The sequence below is a fragment of the Orcinus orca genome, chromosome 11 (genome assembly GCF_937001465.1).
Source record: "Orcinus orca chromosome 11, mOrcOrc1.1, whole genome shotgun sequence".
Taxonomy (NCBI): Eukaryota; Metazoa; Chordata; class Mammalia; order Artiodactyla; family Delphinidae; genus Orcinus; species Orcinus orca.
In genome coordinates this window covers 22,359,665-22,382,528 of record NC_064569.1, presented here as the reverse complement: position 1 = coordinate 22,382,528, position 22,864 = coordinate 22,359,665, and the positions used below count along the sequence as shown (strand labels likewise).

The following is a 22,864-nucleotide window of genomic DNA, read 5'->3' as shown; positions in this document are numbered from 1 at the left end:
TTGTTTTAGATAAAGATTTTTGAACCTGAGGTCTTTATAAAAGAGGGGTAAAGAGAAGATCAGGTTTCTCCATTATAAAGACGTAATGAGTTTATAACTCCAAGGTTCAGAAGTGGATATCGAGTAATGAAAAACAACTTCCAAACACTGTATAATTTAACCATCATCACTATGGTCTTTCCATTCTATTATACATACATGCAAGTGTGCAAGCCCTGTTTAAAAACCAAATCAGAGCAAAACCTATGTCTATTCATCCTTGTAACGAAAGTATTACAGCACCTGGCAAAGTGCTGAGCACACAGTCGGCATTCTGTAAACGACGGTGAGTAACTGAACTCAAGTTTAATGGATTTTAAATTATATATGTCCCATATATAATAATTTCCTTTGGATTAAAAACTACAGAATTACTTACTGTTATGTTAAGCTTCAGAGAGACAAATCCTACTTGAGAGATACAACTACAGTAAAAGCCAAAAATCCCACCCTTAGTCTTGACTGAATAACATCTTTTAGAGATTAGCTTAAAAAAACAAGAAAAAATTATTACTCTCCAACCAGACACAAGTAGGCTTTATAAAATTCAAATTAAACATAACTAAGAACAGAAGTGACCAAATTATTAAAAAGAATGATCTGGATGACTGGCACTTATTATACTGCAGATTTATTCCTCTAATGGATTTCACACTGTTCTTTGTCTTTTACTAAAGCCCTTTCTTTAGCCAGAAAAAGAACAGGATACAATTTGCAAGTCTAGAATTCCTGGACTGATAAAAACAACACTAGGTGCCCTTGGATTTCCTGTTCATGTGTTTTCTCCAGACTCCCCTGTTCATTAATGGAGACTCTACCAATCGTTGAGTCCAGCATTCTTTCGTGTTTATCAAGCCTGGGGAAAGGAGATAACAAATCTGGCGCTCAGGCCATCTATAAATACACGTAGTGTCTCCAGCATTTGCCATCACACTTCTAAAATAGGAAAACAGAGCTGCCTTACCTGACTGGTAAAACAATACTTAACCGATGATTTCACCTTAGCTTCTTCATACTATATTTCAGAGTATCATTAATGCCTTCGTGTATAAAAATTTTCCTAGATTCATCATTAGTTGCCACCACAGTGTCCTAGGCTGCAACAGGTCCTCAGGTTGGACACTGTGTCCGCTGGGTCCCTAATGATAACAGAGCAGCCACAGCTTCTTTCCTCTACGAGGTATGATCCGAAGAGCAAGAAATTCACAGTCGGGTGAGAGTTCAAGTCCCAGCACTAACTTTTACTAGTTGTATTATTTCCAACCAACATTTACTGCAGATATACACTACCTTCCAGCACTGCACAAAGTACTAAGAATGATAAAATACAGTCCCTGCCCTTAGGGAGTTCACAATCCTATGCGGACACAAGGGAAACTGAAGGAAAAGTGTAGTCAGAGGTTTAAGAGAGGAGGAGATGCCTGAATTGAATCTTGGTGGGGGGTTGGGAAGGATAAGAGTTCACAAGTCAGACGGCCAGGGCAGAGGAGGAAGAGGTGAAAGGGCATGAAATCAACTGGCACACTTGAGTGTAGAGAAGGGCTTGAGTATACATTCGGTGAAACAGCCAAAGATGAAGGTGGGAAGTCAGTTAGGAATCATGACAAAATACCTTTCACGCCATGTTAAAAGATTATCCTGCGTATAAGTGGGGGTCATTTAAGGCTTTCAGTTAAGTGAAGAACTAATAGCCAATGAAGAACATTAATTGAGTGCGTACCCCAGTGCAAGAACTTTCCTAAAAATGTTACATGTTTTAATACTTTTAATCCGCCTAACCACCCCTAAAATTCTATCTGATTGGCACTTCAGACAGATTATGCTAGCAAAGGGAAGACGGCAAGAAGCCTGGGAGTAGACTAGACTAGAGGAGTGTAAATCAGGTTAGGGGACTCAGTAATAAACACTCAGGGGTTACAAACTGGTGGCCTGCAGCCATGTTTTGTGTGACTTGCACTATGATTCAGACATTAGAAGATTTCACGTACAAATCCAGATTTCTGGTTCCTCTCCAAAAATCAAGTCTGTCAAATTTGAACCCATATTCCTGCCTGCAAATAGGCAGCAAGGACAGAAGAAGCAGGCCCCTTGCAAGCCCGCATCCCGCCAGAGTCCGCCAACTTTCTTCCCTCGGACCCAGCCTCCTTCACTCCTTGCATTACCTGCCTGCTTCCGTTAGCATTTGAGATTCCAATCCTGGTTTAGTGCAGAATAATAAGGGCCCAGTTTCACATAGCAGCAGAAGAGATTAAAAGAAGGGCTCAGATACTCAACTGAAAACACTGAAATCTATAATTCAATTTCAGATTTGGATGACTGGGTAAATGTTGATATCATTAGTAAGAATAGGAAGTATAAGAAGAGCTAACGGTGGGGAAAGAAAATAAGTTCAAGGCTGATCCTGAGTTATTTCACCAGACACAGGATCCATGTCTCTAAAATGGATATAAACCATGCCAGCCTTACAGAGCGGATGTGATGCTCCAATGATGGCAGAGCACAGTGACGAAGGCCCAGAGCGCTAGGTCTGAATCTTGGCTCAGACACTCACTGGCCGTGTGAGTTTAGGCAAATTACGTAAACTTTCTGTGCTTCAGTTTCCTGTTGACTAAAATAAAGATAATGATGGCCAACTTGTGTACATGCTTATTATGTTAATGCAAGACTTACAAGAATTATGGAAGTTAATATTTATAAAGGACTTAGAACGGTGCCTAGCACAGAGCAATGTCATGTGTTTGATAAATCAATATATAAATGAGAAAATATTTTAAACACATCTGGCTCATGTTAAATGCACAGAAATGATGAATTTTCTTCCCTTTCTTCCCCAATCCTCCTGCTCATTCTTCCCTCCTTGAGCTGCTATCCTAGTAAGTTAGTTTGTAAATTTATTCTCTAGTGGATATTCTCTATCTCTTCTAGTCTTCAGACCTACTTGATTTGAAAATTTAGAGTGCTTTTAGTGGAGAAAGAAATGTATCAAAAAGTACTTATCAGTTTTCTAAATAGAAAGACGTGAAGTACAAAAAAACAAAAAACAACAACAAAAGCTTTCGGTAGAAGTCTTACTAGAAGTTAGTGGTGATTTGGGGCTATGACTAGGACAGGAGAAGGTGTTCCAGAGAAAAACTAATCACTCCTCTTACAAGATGGAGTAATTCTCCTGAGACAACAGACATCCACTCTACTTATAATCTGTTCACTATGTTTAGTGCCAAGAGCTTTTGTTTTTCATTAGTTAATGTGACTCTCTCCATTTGGTGTGTGTCCTGTTCACCAGTCCAGAGGAGCGAATTCATACGGACGGTTGTCCTTGCTTTCTATGTGTCATAAGCCTGGTGGTGATGGCACAGTGGTGCTGAAATCAACATTATCATTTTTATTTTCAAACCTGTTTTACAAAGAGGCATTTTTCCCTGCTGACCAAAATATAGTTCAAAGGTTGAGCTCCCAAAAGCTTATTTAGCTATAGTAATACTGTAAATAGCAGACTATTTAAGTATGTTGATCCGAATAACTAAAAATCCCTCTGCACATTGTTTTTTTTTAACTTGAGAAGGGAAAGTGTTTATGAAGTAAATGTAAACAATTAAGCTAAATTAAACTGAATTAAATTTGCCAAACAAAGTAGCAGTAATTTTATCTAAAAACTGGCCTGTTTACAGATCTTAATGTTTAGGTAAGGTAGTACCCCATTTTTCTCAAAAATATTCAGAAAGAAGCCATCTATTCTTAAATGTATTTACAAAATTAAATTTTCTATCGTTATAGCTGTCTAGTAATGCATTAGATCTTGCCTGCAAAAGATGCTCAGTTCAATCTACCAAGTCATAGTGAACTTAAAAAAATAAACTGGGTCTTCCCTGGTGGCGCAGTGGTTGAGAATCCGCCTGCCAATGCAGGGGACATGGGTTCGAGCCCTGGTCCAGGAAGATCCACATGCCGCGGAGCAACTAAGCCCGTGCACCACAACTACTGAGCCTGTGCTCTGAAGCCCAGGAGCCACAACTACTGAAGCCCGCGCGCCTAGAGCCCGTGCTCCGCAACAAGAGAAGCCACCGCAATGAGAAGCCCGCGCGCTGCAACGAAGACCCAACACAGCCAAAAATAAATAAATAAATAAATTTATTTTTAAAAAAATTTAAAAATAAATAGATAAAAACTAAACTACTTCAGCTGAAATGCCGAACAACTTAGATACTGATAATTTAGCACCAGAATGGTAAAACAAACAGTTAGATAGTAGGGGCACCCCTAAAAGAATTTTAGATCAAGTTCTATTAATTGGTACCCTCATAAACACACACAGGAATATACTCGCCTTTATTAGACTAAAAGAGGAAAAATAAAAATCACAATTTGTAAAGCAAGAAGTCGGGGGCATGGGGGGAAGCGGGGAGGGGGAGAGTAAGGGAGGACCAGAGTGAGGACTTCAAAGCTATTTGTAATGGAGAATTATGCAGAAACAAAACAACAAAAATAACATGGGAAAAAAACAAGGATTAATAGATTATAAAAATATATCCTTATTTATTAATATTTTATTTACATATAGAATTCATATATGTAGAAATTATAGAATTTACAAACATGAAGTTAGTAGCCTAGAGAAGTTCTTGGAGAGCGAGAGAGCGTGAGAGGGAGTGAGGGGTTACGAGTGATCTAGAGCCTTCTGGGCTCCCAGCCTTAAGCTGTGGCTCTGAATTGGGGGGTGGAGGAGTAAGATGAACAAAGACACTGAAGGCGCCAAGAGAACTACCCCTCCCTGCGCCTTGTCAGATGGTCACACTCCCATCTATTTCCAATACCCAACAACATGAGTTTTCTGTTTTTCACCTCTGTTATAAAGAATATGGGTCACTGAAAGTAAGACAATGACTTTCTAAATAAAGTGTTCAATTTGAAGGTTAAAATTTATGCTTTAAAAGGTTAGTTTTAAAGATAGACATTTAGAAATGGAAAAATAATCCTGTTCACAAAAGTAGCAAGGAGGAGGAGACGGAGAACAACATTCATAAAATCCCTGGAATAACCTTGATCCAAAACAAAACAAAACAAAAAAAACTGTTGGCCTTTTAATGAAGAAATCTCATCATAGATCGTGGAAGGAAGGGAAGAATTATTCAATTAATGTGCTGAGACAACTGGTTATCTATTTGGGAAAAAAAGCAAGTCAGATGTTCATTTCACTCCAAAGATCAAAATAAATTTCAAGTGGTTCAAAAGGGTGAACATAAAAACTAAAGGAAAAAACAGAAAGGAAGGAAAAAGAAAGGGAAGGGAAAGAAAAGGATGGAAAAGAATGGCAAATAAAAGTAAAAGGAAAAATTAAACTTCAAGAAAATAAGATGAATAACTGATCTTTTAAAGAAAAAGGACTGTCTTAAAAGGAAATCATCACAATGAAAATACTGCTAGGAATCATCACAGAAAAATTTGGAATATACATATATGTATGTCAAGATTAAAGGATAGTATTTTAAGCGAAATTGCAAAGTAACATTATATATTAAACACTTATGTTAAAAATACCTTATACCCATGTTAAAATAACAAATTATATTTCTTAAAACATATATAAAGTTCGTAACAGCTTTTATAACATTAAAGTTGTAAAGAGACAATAAAAACCTTACTAGTAAGTGGCTAATACTGATTGACAAATATATGTAAGTAAAAGTAGCTAACAAACATATGAAAAATATTCAATTTTACCAATAAATCACAGACATGGAAACTTTAAAATAATGCAATATATTCCCTACCTGAAAGTAGCCACAGTTTTGGGGAAAACCTTCTTGGTGGGGTCCAGTCTATCATCAGACATCTTTCTACACATCATCTGTGTTCATGTGTATGTTTTTCTAGCTTTATTGAGATATAATTTATATATAAGATTGTGTAACTTTGAGATGTACAATGTAATGATTTCATATATGTATATATTCAGAAGCAATTATCATAATAAGGTTAGTTAACACATCCATCACCTCATATAGTTACAATTTTTTTGTGTGTCTAGTGAGAACTTTTAAAATCCACTCTCCTAGCAACTTTCAAATATACAATACTTACAAATACTTTCAACTTTCAAGTAACAGTATAATATTGTTAACTATAGCCACCACGTTGTACATTATATCCCCAGAACTTATTCATCTTAAAACTGGAAGTTTGTAAGTGAAGTCAGACAGAGAAAGACAAATATCATATGAAATCGCTTATATGAGGAATCTTAATGTGGAATCTTTAAAAAAAATGATACAAATGAACTTACAAAACAGAAACAGACTCACAGACTTAGAGAAGTACTTATGGTTACGGGGGGGGGAAGGGGGAGGGGGAGGGATAGATTGGGAGTTTGGGATTTACATGTACACACTGCTATAATTAAAATAAAATGCCTTTCCATGAAAAAAAACAAAACGAAACTGGAAGTTTGTACACTTTGACCACCTTCACCTACTCCCCCTCTCCACTCCATCCTCACCTCTGGCACACTGCAACCACCAAGCTGCTCTGTTTCCATGAGTTTCAGTTTTTTTATATTCCACATCTAAGTGAGATCATACAGCATTTGTCTTTCTCTGTTTGACTTATTTCACTTAGCATAATGCCCCCAAGGTCCATGAGTGTTGCCACAAATGGCAAGGTTTCCTTTGTCATGGTTGAATAATATTCCAGTAAGGTGTGTGTGTGTGTGTGTGTGTGTGTGTGTGTGTGTGTGTGTGTGTGTGTGTGTGTGTGTGTGTGTGTGTACCATTTTCTTTATCCATTCATACATTAATGGGCAGTTAGATTGTTTCCATGTCTTGGCTATTATAACATGAGGGTGCAGCAGTGTCTCTGAAAGTAACTTTATTTCCTTTGGATAGATACCAGAAGTAGAATTGCCAGACAATATGGTAGTTGTATTTTTAATTTTTTGAGGAAACTCCATACTGTTTTCCATAGTGGCTGTACCAATTTACATTCCCACCAGTAGTGTACAAGAGTTCCCATTTGTCCACATCCTCAATAACACTTATCTCTTGTCTTTTTGATAATACCCTTTATAACCAGTATAGAGTGATATCTCATTTTGACTTGCATTTCTCTGATGATTTGTGATGCTGAGCACCTTTTCATGTAACTGTTGGCCATCTGAATATCTTCTTTGGAAAAATGTTTTTTCAGATCCTTTGCCCATTTTTTTATTGGATTGTTAATTTGCTACTGAGTTGTATGAGTCCCTTGTGTATTTTGGATATTAATTGGGGAGATTTTTGATTACTGATTCAATCTCCTTGCTCATTACTGGTTTGTTCAGATTTTCTGTTTCTTCAGGATTCATTCTTGGTAGGTTGTATGTTTCTAGGAATTGATTTCTTATAGGTTGCCTAATTTGTTGGCATGTAATTGTTCATAGTAGTCTCTTATGAGCCTTTGCATTTCTGTGGTATCAGGGTAATATCTCCTCTTTCATTTATAATTTTATTTATTTGGGTCCTCTTTTTTTCTTGGTTAGTCTAGCTAAAGCTTTCTCAATTTTGTTTTTTCAAAGAATCAAGTCTTAGTTTTGTTCATCTTTTCTATTGTTTTCCTATTCTCCATTTCACTCATTTCTGCTTTGATCTTTATTATTTGCCACCTTCTACTAACTTTGGGCTTAGCTTATTCTTTTTCTAGTTCCTTGAGGTGTAAAGTTATGTTGCTTATTTGAGAGCTTTCCTTTTTCTTAATGTATGCTTTACATTTATCACTATAAACTTCCCTCTTAGAAGCTTTTGCTACATCCTGCAAGTTTTGGTTTGCTGTGTTTTCATTTTCAATTGTTTCACATTTTTAAATTTTCTCTTTTGATTTCTTCTTTGATTCATTAGTTGTTCATGACTGTGTTATTTAATTTCATGTATTTGTAAATTTTCCAGCTTTCCTCCTGTTATTATTTCTGGTTGCATACTGTTGTGGTCAGAAAAGATACTTGATATAATCCTTATCTTCTTGAATTTGTTGAGACTTGTCTTGTAGCCTAACACATGATCTCTCCTAGAAAAAGTTCCATGTTCACTTAAGAATAATATATGCATTCTGCCTCAATGGGATGGAATGTTCTGATTTTGGCTGTTAGATCTATTTGGTCTAATTCAAATCTGCTGTTTCCTTATTGATTCTCTGTCTGAATGATCTATCCATTATTGAGGGGGGTATTCAAGTCCTCAGTTATTATTGTATGGCTGTTTATTTCCCCTTTTCATTGTTAGTATTTGCTTTATATATTTTGGTGCTCTGATGTTGGATGTACAATTATTTACAATTGTTCTATCTTCTTGATGAATTGACCCCTTTATCATTATATAATGACCTTCTTGTCTCTCTTGACTATTTTAAGCTTAGTCTATTTTGTCTGATATAACTATAGCTCCCCCTGCTTTCTTTTCGTTACCATTTGCTTGAAATAACTTTTTCCATCCCTTCACTCCCAGTCTATGTGTGTTCTTAAAGTGTCTTGTAAGCAGCACATTATTGGATCTTCTTTTTTTATCCATTCAGCCTTTCTATGCCTTCTGATTAAGAATTTAATCCAGTTATGCTTAAAGTAATTATTGATAGGTTAAGACTTACTATTGCCTTTTTATTGTTTTCTGACCGTTTTGTAGATCCTTTGTTCTTTGCTTCCTCTCTTGCTACCTTGTTTTGTGAATGATGACTTTTTGTGGCAGTGTGCTTTGACTCCTTTACTCCAGTCTTTTGTGAACCTACCACAGAAAGTTTTTCCTTTGTGGTTACCATAAGGCTTACATAAAACATCCTATTTTAAGCTGATAACAACTTAACTTCAATAGCATATAGAAACTTTATACATTTAATCCTCTGTCCCTCACATTTCAGGTTATTGCTGTTACAATTTACATCTTTTCAATATTGTGTATCCAATAACAAATTATTGTAGTTATGGCTATATTTAATACGTTTGTTTTTTAACTCTTTTTTTTTTTTTGTGGTACGCGGGCCTCTCACTGTTGTGGCCTCTCCCGCTGTGGAGCACAGGCTCCGGACGCGCAGGCTCAGCGGCCATGGCTCACGGGCCCAGCCGCTCTGCAGCATGTGGGATCTTCCCGGACCGGGGCACGAACCCGTGTCCCCTGCATCGGCAGGTGGACTCTCAACCACTGTGCCACCAGGGAAGCCCTGTTTTTTAACTTTTAAACTAAGTTTTTAACTTTTAAACTAGGGTCACAATTTCAAAGAACCAGATTTTGACCATATATTTACCATTACCAGTAAGTTTTACATATTCAGATGTTTTTATGATGTTAATTAGCATCCTTCAATTTCTCCTTGAAAAACACCCTTTAGCATTTCTTGTAAGTTAGGTCTAGGGGTGATGAAATCCCTCAGCTTTTGTTTGTTCAGGAAATCTTTTGCTTTCCTTCATTTGTGAAAAACAGCTTTACTGGGTATAGTATTCTTGGTTGACAACTTTTTTCTTTCAATATTTTGAAAATCATCCTCCCACTCTCTCCTGAACTGCAAAGTTTCTATTAAGAAATCGACTTACAGTTGTATGAGGGCTCCCTTGTATGCAGGCTTACACAGATGCTAGCTGAGGCTACTGCCCATATTCTGCGGTATGTGGCGGTGCTGCTGGCTGGGCTCTGTGGTTGGGTGAGACTGCTGGCTGGACTCTACATCCAAGCAGAGCTGCTGGGAGGGGCCCCCTCACACGGTGGGACTGCTGGCTGTACCCGTGGTCAGATGGGGCCGCCAGCTGGATTCCGCAACCACCTCTGGCGGGGTGAGGTGGCAGGCTGTGTTCCCTGGCAACATGGTGCTGCAGGTTGGACTCCATGAATGGGAAGGTCTGTGGCCTGGGCTCTGCAGATGCTCCTGGTTGGGTGGGGTCTCAGGTTGTGCCTCCTAACCAGATGGTGCTCCTGGCTGGACTCCATGTTAAGGGGGGTGGTCCAGGCTGGGCTTCGCAATTGGGCAGGTTATTGGCTGTGCCCTACTGTTGGACAAGGTCACCGGCCACATTCACTGGTTGGGAGAGGCTGTATCCTGCAGTTGGATGAGCTACAGACTGTGCTTTTTAGATGGTCAGGGTCACTATCCAGGCTCCCTCAACAGGTAGGGCTGCAGGCTATGCTCTGCAATTGGGCAGGGTCAGTCGCTGGACTCCCTGCCTAGGCAAGGCCACAGGTTGTGTTCAACAGTTGGGCAGGGCCCTAGGCTGGGCTCTGCTGCAGACCAGAGCAGTAGGGTGGCTCCACAGCTGTCACCATGGTTTCCTGGTCAGACAGGACTACAGGCTATGCTCAGCAGTTAGGCAGGACTGTGAACGTGCTTCTCTGCCTGGGTAGGCCTGTGGAATAGGCTCCACACCCAGTTTGCTCATTGGCTGGAGACCTAAATCAGGCCGAGTTGCTAACTGAGCTCCCTGGCCAGACAGGGCCACCAGCCTGCCTCTGCAGATGGACAGAGCCACTGACTGGGATCTCTGCTCAGGCACCACTGTAAGCAGGAATGTGGTCCACCAAGATCTGAGCACTGGTTGCTGTGAACCCCACCTACCTTCTCTGTCTCTAGTGTCTCCCAGTGGTTGAGTCCTACAGATTTCCCCAGTGATTCCTGTGAGGTGAAACCCAAGTGGGCTTCCCAGGAAGTGTCCCGCATCACTGGGGGAGCCAGATGTCCAACTTGGGCTCTTTTTCCCACTGGAAAAACCAGACTCAAGGGGACCCTCTTGGTGTGGCATGTGCTGGCCCGGGGGAGCAGCAATGCATTCAGAGGGTGGCTGCTCCTTTCTCCCTTTTAATGTGGTCGTTCTCAGTCTCTGCAGTCCCAAGGGGTGCGTCAACCTCACCCCTGGGTTGTGGGATTTTTACAATGGTGTCTGGTCCACAGATAATCAATAATTGGTCCTCGTGAGGGGGACTGAAGTTGGCGATGACTTATGTCACCATCTTGATGATAACTTTCCCTGTGCTTATGTTAACTGGTCGGGATTAATCCTTTCTGACAGGGAATGTGGCAATTTATACCAAGAACCTTAAAGTTGTTTTTTTATCTTCTGACATAAATAATTTCACCTTCAGGAATCTATGCTAAGAAAAGAATCAAAATTGCAGCAACGATTCGAAGTTGTTGTTTTTTTTTAAATCAAAGCATTATTTAAAACAGCAAAAAAAACAAATGTTTAAAAGTAAGTGAAATGACTGATGGAATGGTGATAGCATGAAATATCATAGAAATAATACTGAAGAAAATTTTCCCCCCAAAATTTAACAACATGAAAAATAATGTTAAGTAAACAGGATACAATGTTCTATCTTCAGGTAAAATATGAACTCAACTATATGGGGGGAAAGGGGGGTAAATTAGGGTGAAATATGATGTGAAATTATGGATGATTGAAATTTTGTCCTTTATCTTTTTTTTGAATTTTTTAATTTTTCCATAATGGGAAAACAACCATTTTTATAGAAAAAAAATATTTAAGAGTGTGTGAGGGTGCAGGTAGGAACAGTAAAAGGGAATCAACTTGCAGTTTTCAGCCCACAGAGGTGGTTTTCCAGGTACCACTGTACTTGAATTTTTTCTCTATGAACCAAATTCTTAGTTTTGGTTTAGTGGAGGATTGTGAAGAATAGCAAAAAGAGTCTGAGGCCACAGCATAAAACTAAAGGCAACCAGAAGACTAATGGGAATTCTGCAAAGTTTTTCAGTCATACCACACTTCTTTCTAGGGAAACATTTTTTTAGTGGCTTATACCTGTGCATATTTACAAGGGCTCAAACTGTCACTCTCTTCTCAGACAGCTTTTCTACTGGTGACTCACAAGGCCCATACCGAAATCAAACAGCAAGGCAGCGCAAATCTCAGCTAAATGAACTTCAAGTCTTACTTAAGGTAAGGGAGCTACTTCTCCGAAATCATAAGAGACAAAATGATTGCTCTAGCTTTAAAGAAGATCCCCACTCCCCTTTACTCCTTCTTTACCTGTTTTAAAGGAGATAATAATGCCTGATTCAAAGCGCCAGTACAACCAAAATTGCCTATTTTGTGCTAAAAGGTGAAGGTTTGGTGTACAGAGAACAACCAATGAATGGGCAAGGCAGGAAAATGGTGAGTTGTGAGAGGTGGTGTGACTTGCTGGTACAGGAACGGGGAGGAGCTTTGGGAAGCAGCCTGAACACACAAATCCCTCAGCAGCCCAGTTATAAAAAGTTTGGTCATCTCTGCACTATTACCTTTTACTTTCCTAAAAGTAAGCTTCTAAGAGGAGAGACAGAGAGAGAAAGAGAGAGAAACAGACCAACATTCACACACACAATAAAACTTGAAAACAGACCTGAGTTTAAGTGAGGCTGTAAAATATAAATTTCATTAAATGACTTTAATTAAAAATATAGGGGCTCCCCTGGTGGCGCAGTGGTTGGGAGTCCGCCTGCCGATGCAGGGGACGCGGGTTCGTGCCCCGGTCCAGGAAGATCCCACATGCCGCGGAGCGGCTGGGCCCGTGAGCCATGGCCGCTGAGCCTGCGCGTCCGGGGCCTGTGCTCCGCAACGGGAGAGGCCACAGCAGTGAGAGGTCCGCATACCGGAAAAAAAAAAAAAAAAAATATATATATATATATATATATATATATAAACTCCTATTTTAATTTCCCCATTCATTCAAAATATTCAAAGCTTCTACATCACTAAATAGCTTCAGGAGAGACTTAGGTAGATTCCTCCATTATATCAATTTCTTTTATATTTCTTAGTTTTAAAATTACTGGGTTGCTTTTTGTTTGTTGTTTCTTTTTAAATGAAAACCACTCGCTGAAAGAGATCAGACTAATTTAACAACATAAGAGCCAGAAGCAGAAGTGCTTTTTGAGGGCAAAGATTGGATTAGACTAAAATTAAAACCTGATATCATGAGTTACCTTTAGTTATTTTGAGTGATTTAAACTCTCCCAAGAGACTTTTGACCATTACAACTGACCAACGAAAACTGTTCCCAGCTAAAAGCAGACATACCATATGACTCATCAGACTCAGATATTGTGTTTAACACACAGATTACTTGACTTCTGCAATCATGAGAAAATCCAGGAGGTATCCACCTCAGTTAGACACCAGAGAACAGAAAACTTTAAGGCAGAAAAAAATATTTTTAGTGCTAGTGACCTTTATAATTAATACCTGAACAGCTTATTATCTAAGTATCAAACAGGGCCATACCACTTTATTGAACACAATTCTGGTTTATTTGGAAAACAAAGATAGGAGAAAAAATGCCTAAAATGGAATAAAAAGTAACTAATACAGTTTTTTGTCATCAGGGATAGCCTGCAATCCAAGTAAACATTCTGGCAAACCCTTCCATAAATCACTTTATGAGCTCAATTCTGTTCAGCATTTTTCTAGACTCCACTAAAAGTCTCGGTCACAAATTTAGCTCGCCACCAGGCAAGACTGTTAGAATCACAGAACTCGAAAACAGAAACTCTATTATCTAGTCCATCTCCCTCATTTTACAGACGTGAGGCCCACAGTCACTTGGCTATCTGGGGCAAAAGCCTGGACTAGAACAGACCACTCAACCTTTAGGGGGAGCCCCCAGTCCAGCTGGAGAGTCCACAGTGCAGTGGCAGCTCTAGGACACTGTGTGGCCCCTGCAGAGAAGCTGCCCTTCAGAACACTGACAGCTAGGTCAGTCCTGGACCACAGTGGTGCCTACCAGCTCTGTCATTGATGTCCATATCTGACACTGACGCTGCTTCCTATCTTAGGATTACGGGTACTTGGATCAAATACCTGGTTTTCTGCCTGCTTTTCAGATGACCGAAGAATGACATTTTTACCCCAAACTTCCTGGAAGCCAAAGTATTGTGACTAAAGTCTTCTTAAAGGCTATTAGTACCACGATTACAGAAGTTAGTCACCATTAAGCGATCTAGATTTAGCTTGGGACTCTACCTCTATCTATAATTATTTCCTTATAAAATTATGCCCCAAAGTGAGGTTCTCAAAATCATATATACTGTAACAGGGTCCTGTGTACTCCCTGTCTAAGACACATGGGCACGAGGGCAAACCTAAATGTACAAATATTCAGGTCTCTGGAATTTGCCATAGGTATTCTATAACAGATGAAATAAGGTTTCTAAAACATAAAAATACATTTTTTCTCCAAACTGGAAATATCTTCTTTTCTATTTATGAAAGTAAAATATCTGTCATGTAAAAATGTGAAAATATCCTGAAGTATATAAACTGCCAAGTGAAAGTGACTTCACCATCCTACCACCCATAATATCCGGTTTTAACTGTTGGGTGACAGACTGGAGTTAGACTGCCTGGATTAAATTCTGGGCCTGCCACTTATGAACTGTAAGACCTCTCAGGGTGTCAGTGTCCTTATCTACAAAACAGAGATAATGACAGCATGTGAGAATTATTAACTAGTGTTGATTAAGTACTTTACAAAGTGTAGGTATTGTTCTAAGCACTTAAAGCATATTAACCAATTTTAATAAGGTAGTTGATTGATCCACTAAATGGTTAAAGCACTTAGAATAGTGCCTGAGAATTAGTCGAGGGCTCATTAAGTGCTAACTGTTGTTATATCCTTCCAAAACTTTAATGCCCATATAAACACACACACATACAGTTTTAACATAAATGGGTTTATATAAACTGTTCTGTATCTTGCTTTTTCCCTTACTATCTTGCAGACATCCTTCAATGTTAATACCAACAGATCCACTTTATCCTTTGTAAGCAACACACACTAAGAATATTTTCTAACGTATAATGAATTGTTTTGTGCTAGACCCTGTACTTTGTGTATCATCTCACTTAATCCTCATAAGACCCCTAAAATGCACGTGCCATTATTATTCCTATTAGAGAAGAGGGAGGTGAGACTTAGCTGGATTAAGTAATTTGCCCAAGATCATACAGCTAAACATGGTGGAACCAAGATGTGAACCTGGGTTCCTCTGCAACTGAGGGACCGTGCACACTCCATTTTCTACAGTGCTGTACTTTGTAACTAATGTCCCCTAACAGATGTTTGGATGGTTTCCATTGTGCGGGGGTGTGTGTGAGATTTTTAGCAATGTTGCCGTGAACATATTAGATCACAGGTTGTGCATTCGTTCTCCTATTTCCTTACTATATTCTTCCATATATGCAATTGCTGAGTCAAAAAAAATTCACATTTAAAATTCTGATACACACTGCAAGATTGCTTTCCAGAGATACAGAACCAATCGATCCATCACAGTTATATGACAGAGCCAACACTGGTCACTGCCCATCGTTTTAATCTTTGCCAGCCCAATAGGTTAAACAGGACATCTTAGTTTTGCTTATGCATTTCTTTGATTGTAATGAGATAAGCATATTTTCATATATTTTAAGTAATTATTTCTTCTTTTATAAGCTGCCTGATTTAAGTTCTTTGCCCAGCTTAAATCATACCATAATGCCAATATTTAAATAATTTCAATTTATACAATTTAAGAGAAAAATCAGAGCATGCTTTAGTTCATGCGGGAACTATAGTTATTACATTAGCAGCAGGGCACTTTCCTGTAAATCGATAGGATCAAATCAAAACTACTGTCACAAAATGCAAAGGTTGAGAATATATGTAGAATATGACTTTCCAAACCAAGTACAATTTTCTGTGATACAGATGTGACATTAAGACCCTGTTGCTTAGACCCTATTTATTTGGACTAGCATATATAAATTTTTTTAATAATGCCAACTTATTCTTTAGCAGAAAACTTCCCAGCTTAGACCACAAATCTCTGGAAAGCAACTAATCAATGTCTTTACTGTTATCATGATCATCACTGCCATCGTCACAGCCATCGTGATGGGCCAGACAGTACTGTGTGCCTCATCTCGTTTAATCTGCCCAATGGCCGCGTGAGGTACTATTTTCGCATTTTCCAAATGCGAAACTGAAGTTCAGAGAGGTTAAGTCACTTGCCAGAGGCCTCTTAACTAGAAAGTAGCAGAGCTGGGATTTCAATCCTGTATGACTCCAGACCCTGTTCTATTGTTCCAGTAAGGTGCCTACCCTTCATGACCAGACTCAAGCAGTTGAAGCTAAAGCCAAAAATAAATCTATGACTTTCAAAAAGCAACTCCAGAGAATGACTGGTCTTTTCTTACATGATCACCTTACTTATTCTTGACAAATCTTAAGTTGCTGTATAATTCCTAGTTTTAAAGAAACTTAAAAGGATGGACTTGCCCATCCTTCTACCAGAAACAAGGCTGTGCTAACCTTCTTCCCACTCAACTTGCCTTCTCACCCAAACAGCTCTATAAGCTGTTTAAAAGAGATTTATAATCTTTGTCGTCCTCATTTACTTGTCTAAATAGGGAAGAAGTATCAGAATGCTTTGCTGTATGAGCTGGAGGATTAACCAACATTGAGAGGCAGCCAGAATCTTGGCAAAGATACCATCATTCGGGTTGAAGTCCAGGTTTAAGCTGTATCTAGATGGGGTTGCAGGAGCCCTGAAATAACCTCAGGGGACAGAAAGGTCTCCTATGGTGACAAAGGAGTCCTTCTTATCTGCTTGGCAGCCTTACAGTCAGCGAGTTCTTACATCTAACCTAAATCTCTCCCACTGAAATTCAAACCTATTTCTTTTTCTCAAATTCTCCATAAAAAGAAAGAACTTTACTGCAGCAATTAACTTGCTCAAATTCTCACAGCAAATTTTTAAAAAAGGTAGCTGGAATCAGCACTGATTTTCTTTGATTCTCTTCATTGCATAATCAAAAGTTCTTAATTTTCAGTCCTTTTTGCTAAGGGAAGAATTGCTTGTCTCTCTCAAGAAAACTGTGAAATTGGTTTGAAAATAAAATTGCTTTATTTATAAATCTTCATGACTAGTACCTAACTGAGAATTTCAAAAACAAAAGCCCTTCATAGTGCTTTTACAGCCTTTACTAACAAAAACCAAACCATAGGTAACTTTTATCAAAGGCTTCTGTGTCAGGTACAGTGCTAAACGTTTAACATGTATGACGTTCTTTCATCTTCACAATAATTCCATGAAGTAGATGTTTCCCACGTTTAAAAAGAAGGAAACTGAGGCTTAGTTAAGTCGCCATCCCAAAGACATACAACTAGTAAATGGAACCGGGTCTGCCTCATACCAGAGGCTAAGCTTATAACCCATTCGGCTGCATCGTCTCTCATCTGACCTTTATTTTTAAATGGGTAAAAGCCTCTGTTTATAGAGCATTTTGTTCCTAAAAGCACCAAGTTCTTTATAAGTAATTTTATTTTCCTCATCTCTTTCCAATACAAAATTTGTGCAATATAACAACCCCAAGGTTTGACAAAACTAAAGAGAGTCGTACTTAAGAATGCAGCAAATATCTTAAAAAACTAAGAAAAAAATACGTGTGCCAAGATTTAGGAGCCTGAGTTTCAGCAAGCATAGAACTTTTGCACTAGATAACCATCTGGTAACAGTCCACTTTGAAATTCTACTCTGTTCCATCCACCTACTTATTTATTTATTCTCATACTTAAACTAAGCTATTTCCAGAGCTGTAAAATACATTTTGACATCTGGTTGGGTAAGCCTCTCCCCTTTTTGCTTTGTTTTCCCCCACCCCCAGATTTTTACACACTGTTTCACCTGAACATTAGACTCTGCTTGTAAAGTTCAATTAAAAATATTGATTGGGTATCAGTTTTTTAAAAGAGGGAAAAAAGCATGGTTCAAGCAAATCCAGCTTCAGCCCCAGGATTAAAATTACCAATTTGACTTTGGTTCCTTTGCCAAGGTATTTCTGCCACCTGGGAGACACATATCCAAATTGAAGGTTAAGGTTTTAAAATCCCTTTTAAAAAGCTGCATCCAAATTTACAGTGTCTGTTACTGATTACAGAAAAAAATTAAATATTCAATAAACCTATCAGGTGGTGTTTGCAAGGCAGGCCTTCAGGATGCCTAAAGATAGAGAAATAGAAGCAAGGAGCTGATCAAATAATTGGCATCAAAAGCACCCATTAGAGAACAGACACTTTTGCTGGCAGGAAGAGACCCAAACAGTAAGAGACGACCCGAGCGCTTAAAATCCCGTAATCTGTTGAAAGAAGCAAGGCTAACCCACAAAAACAATCAATGCATATGACAAATATGCCTGCGTGGGCCTTTCTGATATAAGCAGGGCTTCAGAACAGGGAAAGATCAGTGTGGGCTGCAGTGCCCAATGAAGACTAATAAATTGGGTACACTCAACTCTAGCTTACCCGAATGTGGTGACCAAAATTTAATGACAGCTATTTAGAAGCCCATGTGAAGACAAACAGTGATGAGCTCAACTTGGTTTATAAATCATGACTGAGCCACACTTCCAGCACCCTGATAAAAGGGCAGAGAGCCTGTAAGCAAGCATCTCTCACTGTTCTTGCAGCAGCTACTCCAGATGACATGCAGAAACTGTGGCCGGAACCGGATTAACACAATGGGAAATCCCCAAATACTCTGTGGCCTGAGGGCTATTCAGTACCAGAACCTGACCCTACTCCCCTATACTCAACCTGAAAAGTCCCTTTTCTAGAGGACTTGTATCCACAAAAACTCCACCCAGTTTCCTGACATCATGGAAATTCACTAGTTCACTCAGAAGACCTAGTATGTGGGCTCATCTATTCGTGGAAAGAGGTAGCTCTTTCCAAAAGTACTGAGTCAGAAATTTTTACCAGCACTAGATTTGTTCAAAAAAAAAAAAAAAGGAAAAAAGAAATTTTTAGTTGAATAAACAGGATGAGCACTGTATCTCCTTCCAAGGAGCAAAAAAATAGTGCTAAACATAGCTGGGAAAACTGGTTGGGAGGAATTGGGGTGGAACTTCTCAAAACCTGAAATCATATGCAACCTCTACAGTTATTAATTTTAAAACATTAATAGATAATGCAAAGCAAGACATCTCAGTGACTTCTTTACCAACCTGACGTGTCAATAAGCATTACTTAGGGAGGGTATTTGCTTTGAAAATGAGTAGAAAACTTACCTGTGAGTTAGTTTTAAGACAGTGTCACTAAAATGAGGAAGTTACGACTATTTAATCTTCTGAGGTTCCTTCCCAATCCCATGACACTGTTTATACTTTTTAAAGGTAATTATTAGTACTTTAAGCAGAGAACCTAGCAGGCTGTGAAGAGCTTTCACACACAAGCCTCAGAACTCAATTTCTAATGAGATACACTGTAAATCATAAAACATCTCCTCATATCCTATAGCTTTTATTAAGTGAAACTGGGTTAATTTGGTGGGTTGTACATTTTTAGAAGTGAAATAAACACTATATGGTTTAGACAATAAAACTTCTACGTCCAGGATAACAGTTATTTTCGGGGAGAGAAGGAAGGGAAGGACTGCAAAGGCATCTCAAACTCTATCTGTAATGTTTTGCTACTTCAGTAAAATCCGAGACAAACAGAGCAAAAAGTTAAGATTTGTGCAGCAGGTACACGAATGTTCCTTACATTTTTCTCTATAACTTTATAATAATTCATAATAAAAAGTCAACTCTAAGTTTCTAATGTAATCTTGAGAAAATAAAAATGACAAACATTCCAAGGACTTTTAAAAGGTTTCTTGCGGATAAACCTTTTTAAAGCTATTTAACCTTATACTGTATATAAATAGAGTAGATTGTTTCCTACTAACAACTATCTATTTTCCTTATTAATATCATCACCATTTCTTTTCTTCCTTACACCTCCATCTAACAGAGTCTACGTAAAAAAAGCACAACTCTCTCTAGGGCATGTGGACAAAGGAAGCTCAGGGAGATGGGCTCAGTGGAGGTGATAGTCCTGGAACAGCTGGGGAGGGGGAGGAGAGAGCACAGGTACAAAGACCACCACCCAGTGGGAGAGGCTGCAGATTTCTGGAACCGTGTCTTCAGTGAGGCTGCATTATTTTGCCTGAAGTATCAAGACTTCCCAGAACACCAGAGAGATCTATATTTAAAAGATTAAAAACGTATCCCATACGTACTAAAGTATTCCCAGATGAAATAATGTAACATCATCAAAAATCTGCTGCAAAATAATATGGAAGGAATGGGTGTGGGTATAGATGAAATAAGACTTATCATGATTTGGTAACTGTGGAAGCTGGTGATGGTACATGGGAATATATTACACTCTCCTGTGTACTTTTGTGTATATTAAAATTATCCCGCAATAAAGTGTTCAAAAAGTATCCCCAAACTAAAATAAACTGTTTAACTATTATCACATTAAAAGCCTTGCCCCATTCCCACTTATTAGACCTATTCACGACAAGGAGATCAGCAGTCAGACCAGAGTTAATTCTGACGCTATCACTCCTCAGCTGTGTGCTCTGGGCTTAGATACTCAGTCTCTTTGGTTTTGAGTTGATCCATTTGAAAAAATGAAAAGGGCTGGATGAGACGATGTCTTAAGTTCCCTTTTAGCTATAACACGATTACTGGATTTATAAAACTGACTTAGTTACTGCATAATACAGTTAAGAACTGCACATGTTATTAATAATATACTATGGTCACACAGGAGCATCTTTAATCCCTCACTTATTTATTTATTTGACAAACATTTAGGGAATGTGCACTATGTGCCTGGCAGTATCACATGTGGGTAGAATACAAAGTTAAATGATGCAGAATCTCTGCCTTCAAGATCCAACCTAATGGTGGAAGACAGATGTATAAACAATACGATATAAGTATATGATAAGAGCGGTGATGGAGGTGAAAATAGAAGGCCTTCCTAGCGTGAGAAAGCAAGGAACTGTAAATAATTTCATATGCAGAGGGAAAGAGGAAGTAAGTGGCAGAAGATGAGACTGGACAAGAAAGTAGGGACCAGATTGAGAAGAGCCCTGTACGTTATGCCAAAGAATTTGGACAGTATGTTGAAAAGCGATAAAGAAGGTATTTTAAAGATTTCTAAGCCAGAAATGATGTGGTCCAATTTACATTTTAGATGAATTGCTGAAACAGGAATATAGATTTGGTGGTGACTGGTGGTGTTTGAGGAACAGAGGAGAGTAAAAAGGAAGGAAGTTAAACCTAGTATTTAAGAGATAACTAAAATGGTCCAGCAGGATATGATGAGGCCTTGAATTGAGGTAGTGTTACTGGAGATTACTGAGATACTGTTCTAGCAGCATCTTGAGGCTTGGAGTAGGGAATAGAAAGCATACTAAATTATATAAGGAGTTGTTAATGCACAGTAAAGGTAATCAGTTCCTTCTCCAAAGTAAAGATAAGCAAAGATCTCAGAAATGCACATTTTAGGTACTCTATTTCTACCCCCGTCTTTCAAGATACCATAGAAACTACGGCATGAGACAACAGTATCTCTTCACCACCGGTGGGGGACCAGCTTCAAGCACAGTGCCACACATATTAGGCGCTTAATAAATATGGGTTAGGTGTCGAACGTGACGAGTTTTAATAACTAATGAAACAGTGCCACATGGTACAGGTGGTTAACTCCCTGCTCACCGGCCATATTAGCAATGATTTGATCAAGAGCCCAAGTAAGGAAAGATGAAAATTCTTTTTCAGGTGATTTTTACGCCCCTCTGAAACCCTTCCCATAACCCCTCATCCCCTTCAGATTTTTAGACCATATCAGCAATAATCCTCACACAATGGAGTGGACAGCTAAGTTCTTGTTATTTGAGTTAGACTACACCCCACATGTAGAGCATTATAGAAGATATTTTTTTCCTTATAAATTACATTGTACCTTTAACCTGAGCCCCCAAAGGGGCACCTCTGAGAGAAGAATCAGAAGTGCTCAGTCAGTCCTAGGTGTTGCAAACCACATGGACTTCTGTTTCAACTTTTATAAAACAAAAGCAATACTTTTTCCCTCAAAAGCCATTATCTTTATTTGAATAAAGATAAAAAGTAAAGCACAGGAAGGTAGGTCATCTAGACAATGTCTTGCTGTTAATGGCTATTACTCTGAAATTAGAAAATTCTGCCCATCTGTTAAGTACTACTTTCTTATACTTTAAGATTTTCTCAGCAGGAAGCCTGTGGTACCAAACAATGAAATGTAGAAATCTGGTCACTGTATTCCAAACTCATAACTTTATAAAATGTTAATATCACCCCAAATGTTATTGACATAATTGTCAATAATATGTTGATGTTATTGACATGTTTTTGACAATAACGACAATATATAATTAATAATAATTAACTGAATATTAATTATGTGCCAGGTAGTAAAGCTTAACACTTTATATACACTGTCTCATTTGATTTTGATCCTCACATTAACCCTAAGAAGTAGTATATAAAGTTACTGCCATTCTGAAGTAGGAAAAAATGGGGCCCGGAGATGTGTATCATATCTGATTTTAAATAACCAAAACAAGCCTGTCAGACTCAGTAGCCCAGAACTCTTCATCACTCTGCAGTACTGTCTCTCCCAAACCATGTCAGGTAGGGTGGCAGGTAATATCCCTATTTAAGGATAAAAAACCTGAGGCTCAGGAAGTTGGCAAAGCTTGTCGAAGGTCACACATTTAGAAACAGAGCCAGCGTTAGGCTCCTGGTTCAGGGCCTCTACCACTCTACCTCTAATACTGGATCTGTTCCATGAAAAAATCATAACCACCCCACAGGAATCAGCAAAGTATAAAATCCCCACCCTGTTTCAAAAAAAGAAAATCAAACACAAATGGCTTTGTCAACATAGCATAAAGGTCATGAGGTTCTTAAAAAAAAAGAGAGAAAAGCCAGTAAGATTTCTTTTTGCTGCATCAAAGTCACTTTTTAACTCAG

At 38.6% G+C, this 22,864-nt stretch overlaps 1 protein-coding gene across 2 annotated transcripts in view; it reads right to left on the bottom strand.

The window, feature by feature from the left end:
* The window catches only part of STK38L (serine/threonine kinase 38 like), an 82,377-nt gene that overhangs the window by 31,236 nt on the left and 28,277 nt on the right, over positions 1 to 22,864 (bottom strand). The window contains exon 1 of one of the 2 annotated variants that reach the window (XM_049694223.1): positions 5,808 to 5,905. The exons of the other annotated variant lie outside the window; for it this stretch is intronic. Coding sequence (XP_049550180.1) covers positions 5,808 to 5,862 — 55 coding nt within the window. The 5' untranslated portion in view covers positions 5,863 to 5,905. Of the gene's footprint in view, positions 1 to 5,807; positions 5,906 to 22,864 lie in introns of those variants that run through there. 2 annotated transcript variants of the gene reach the window in all.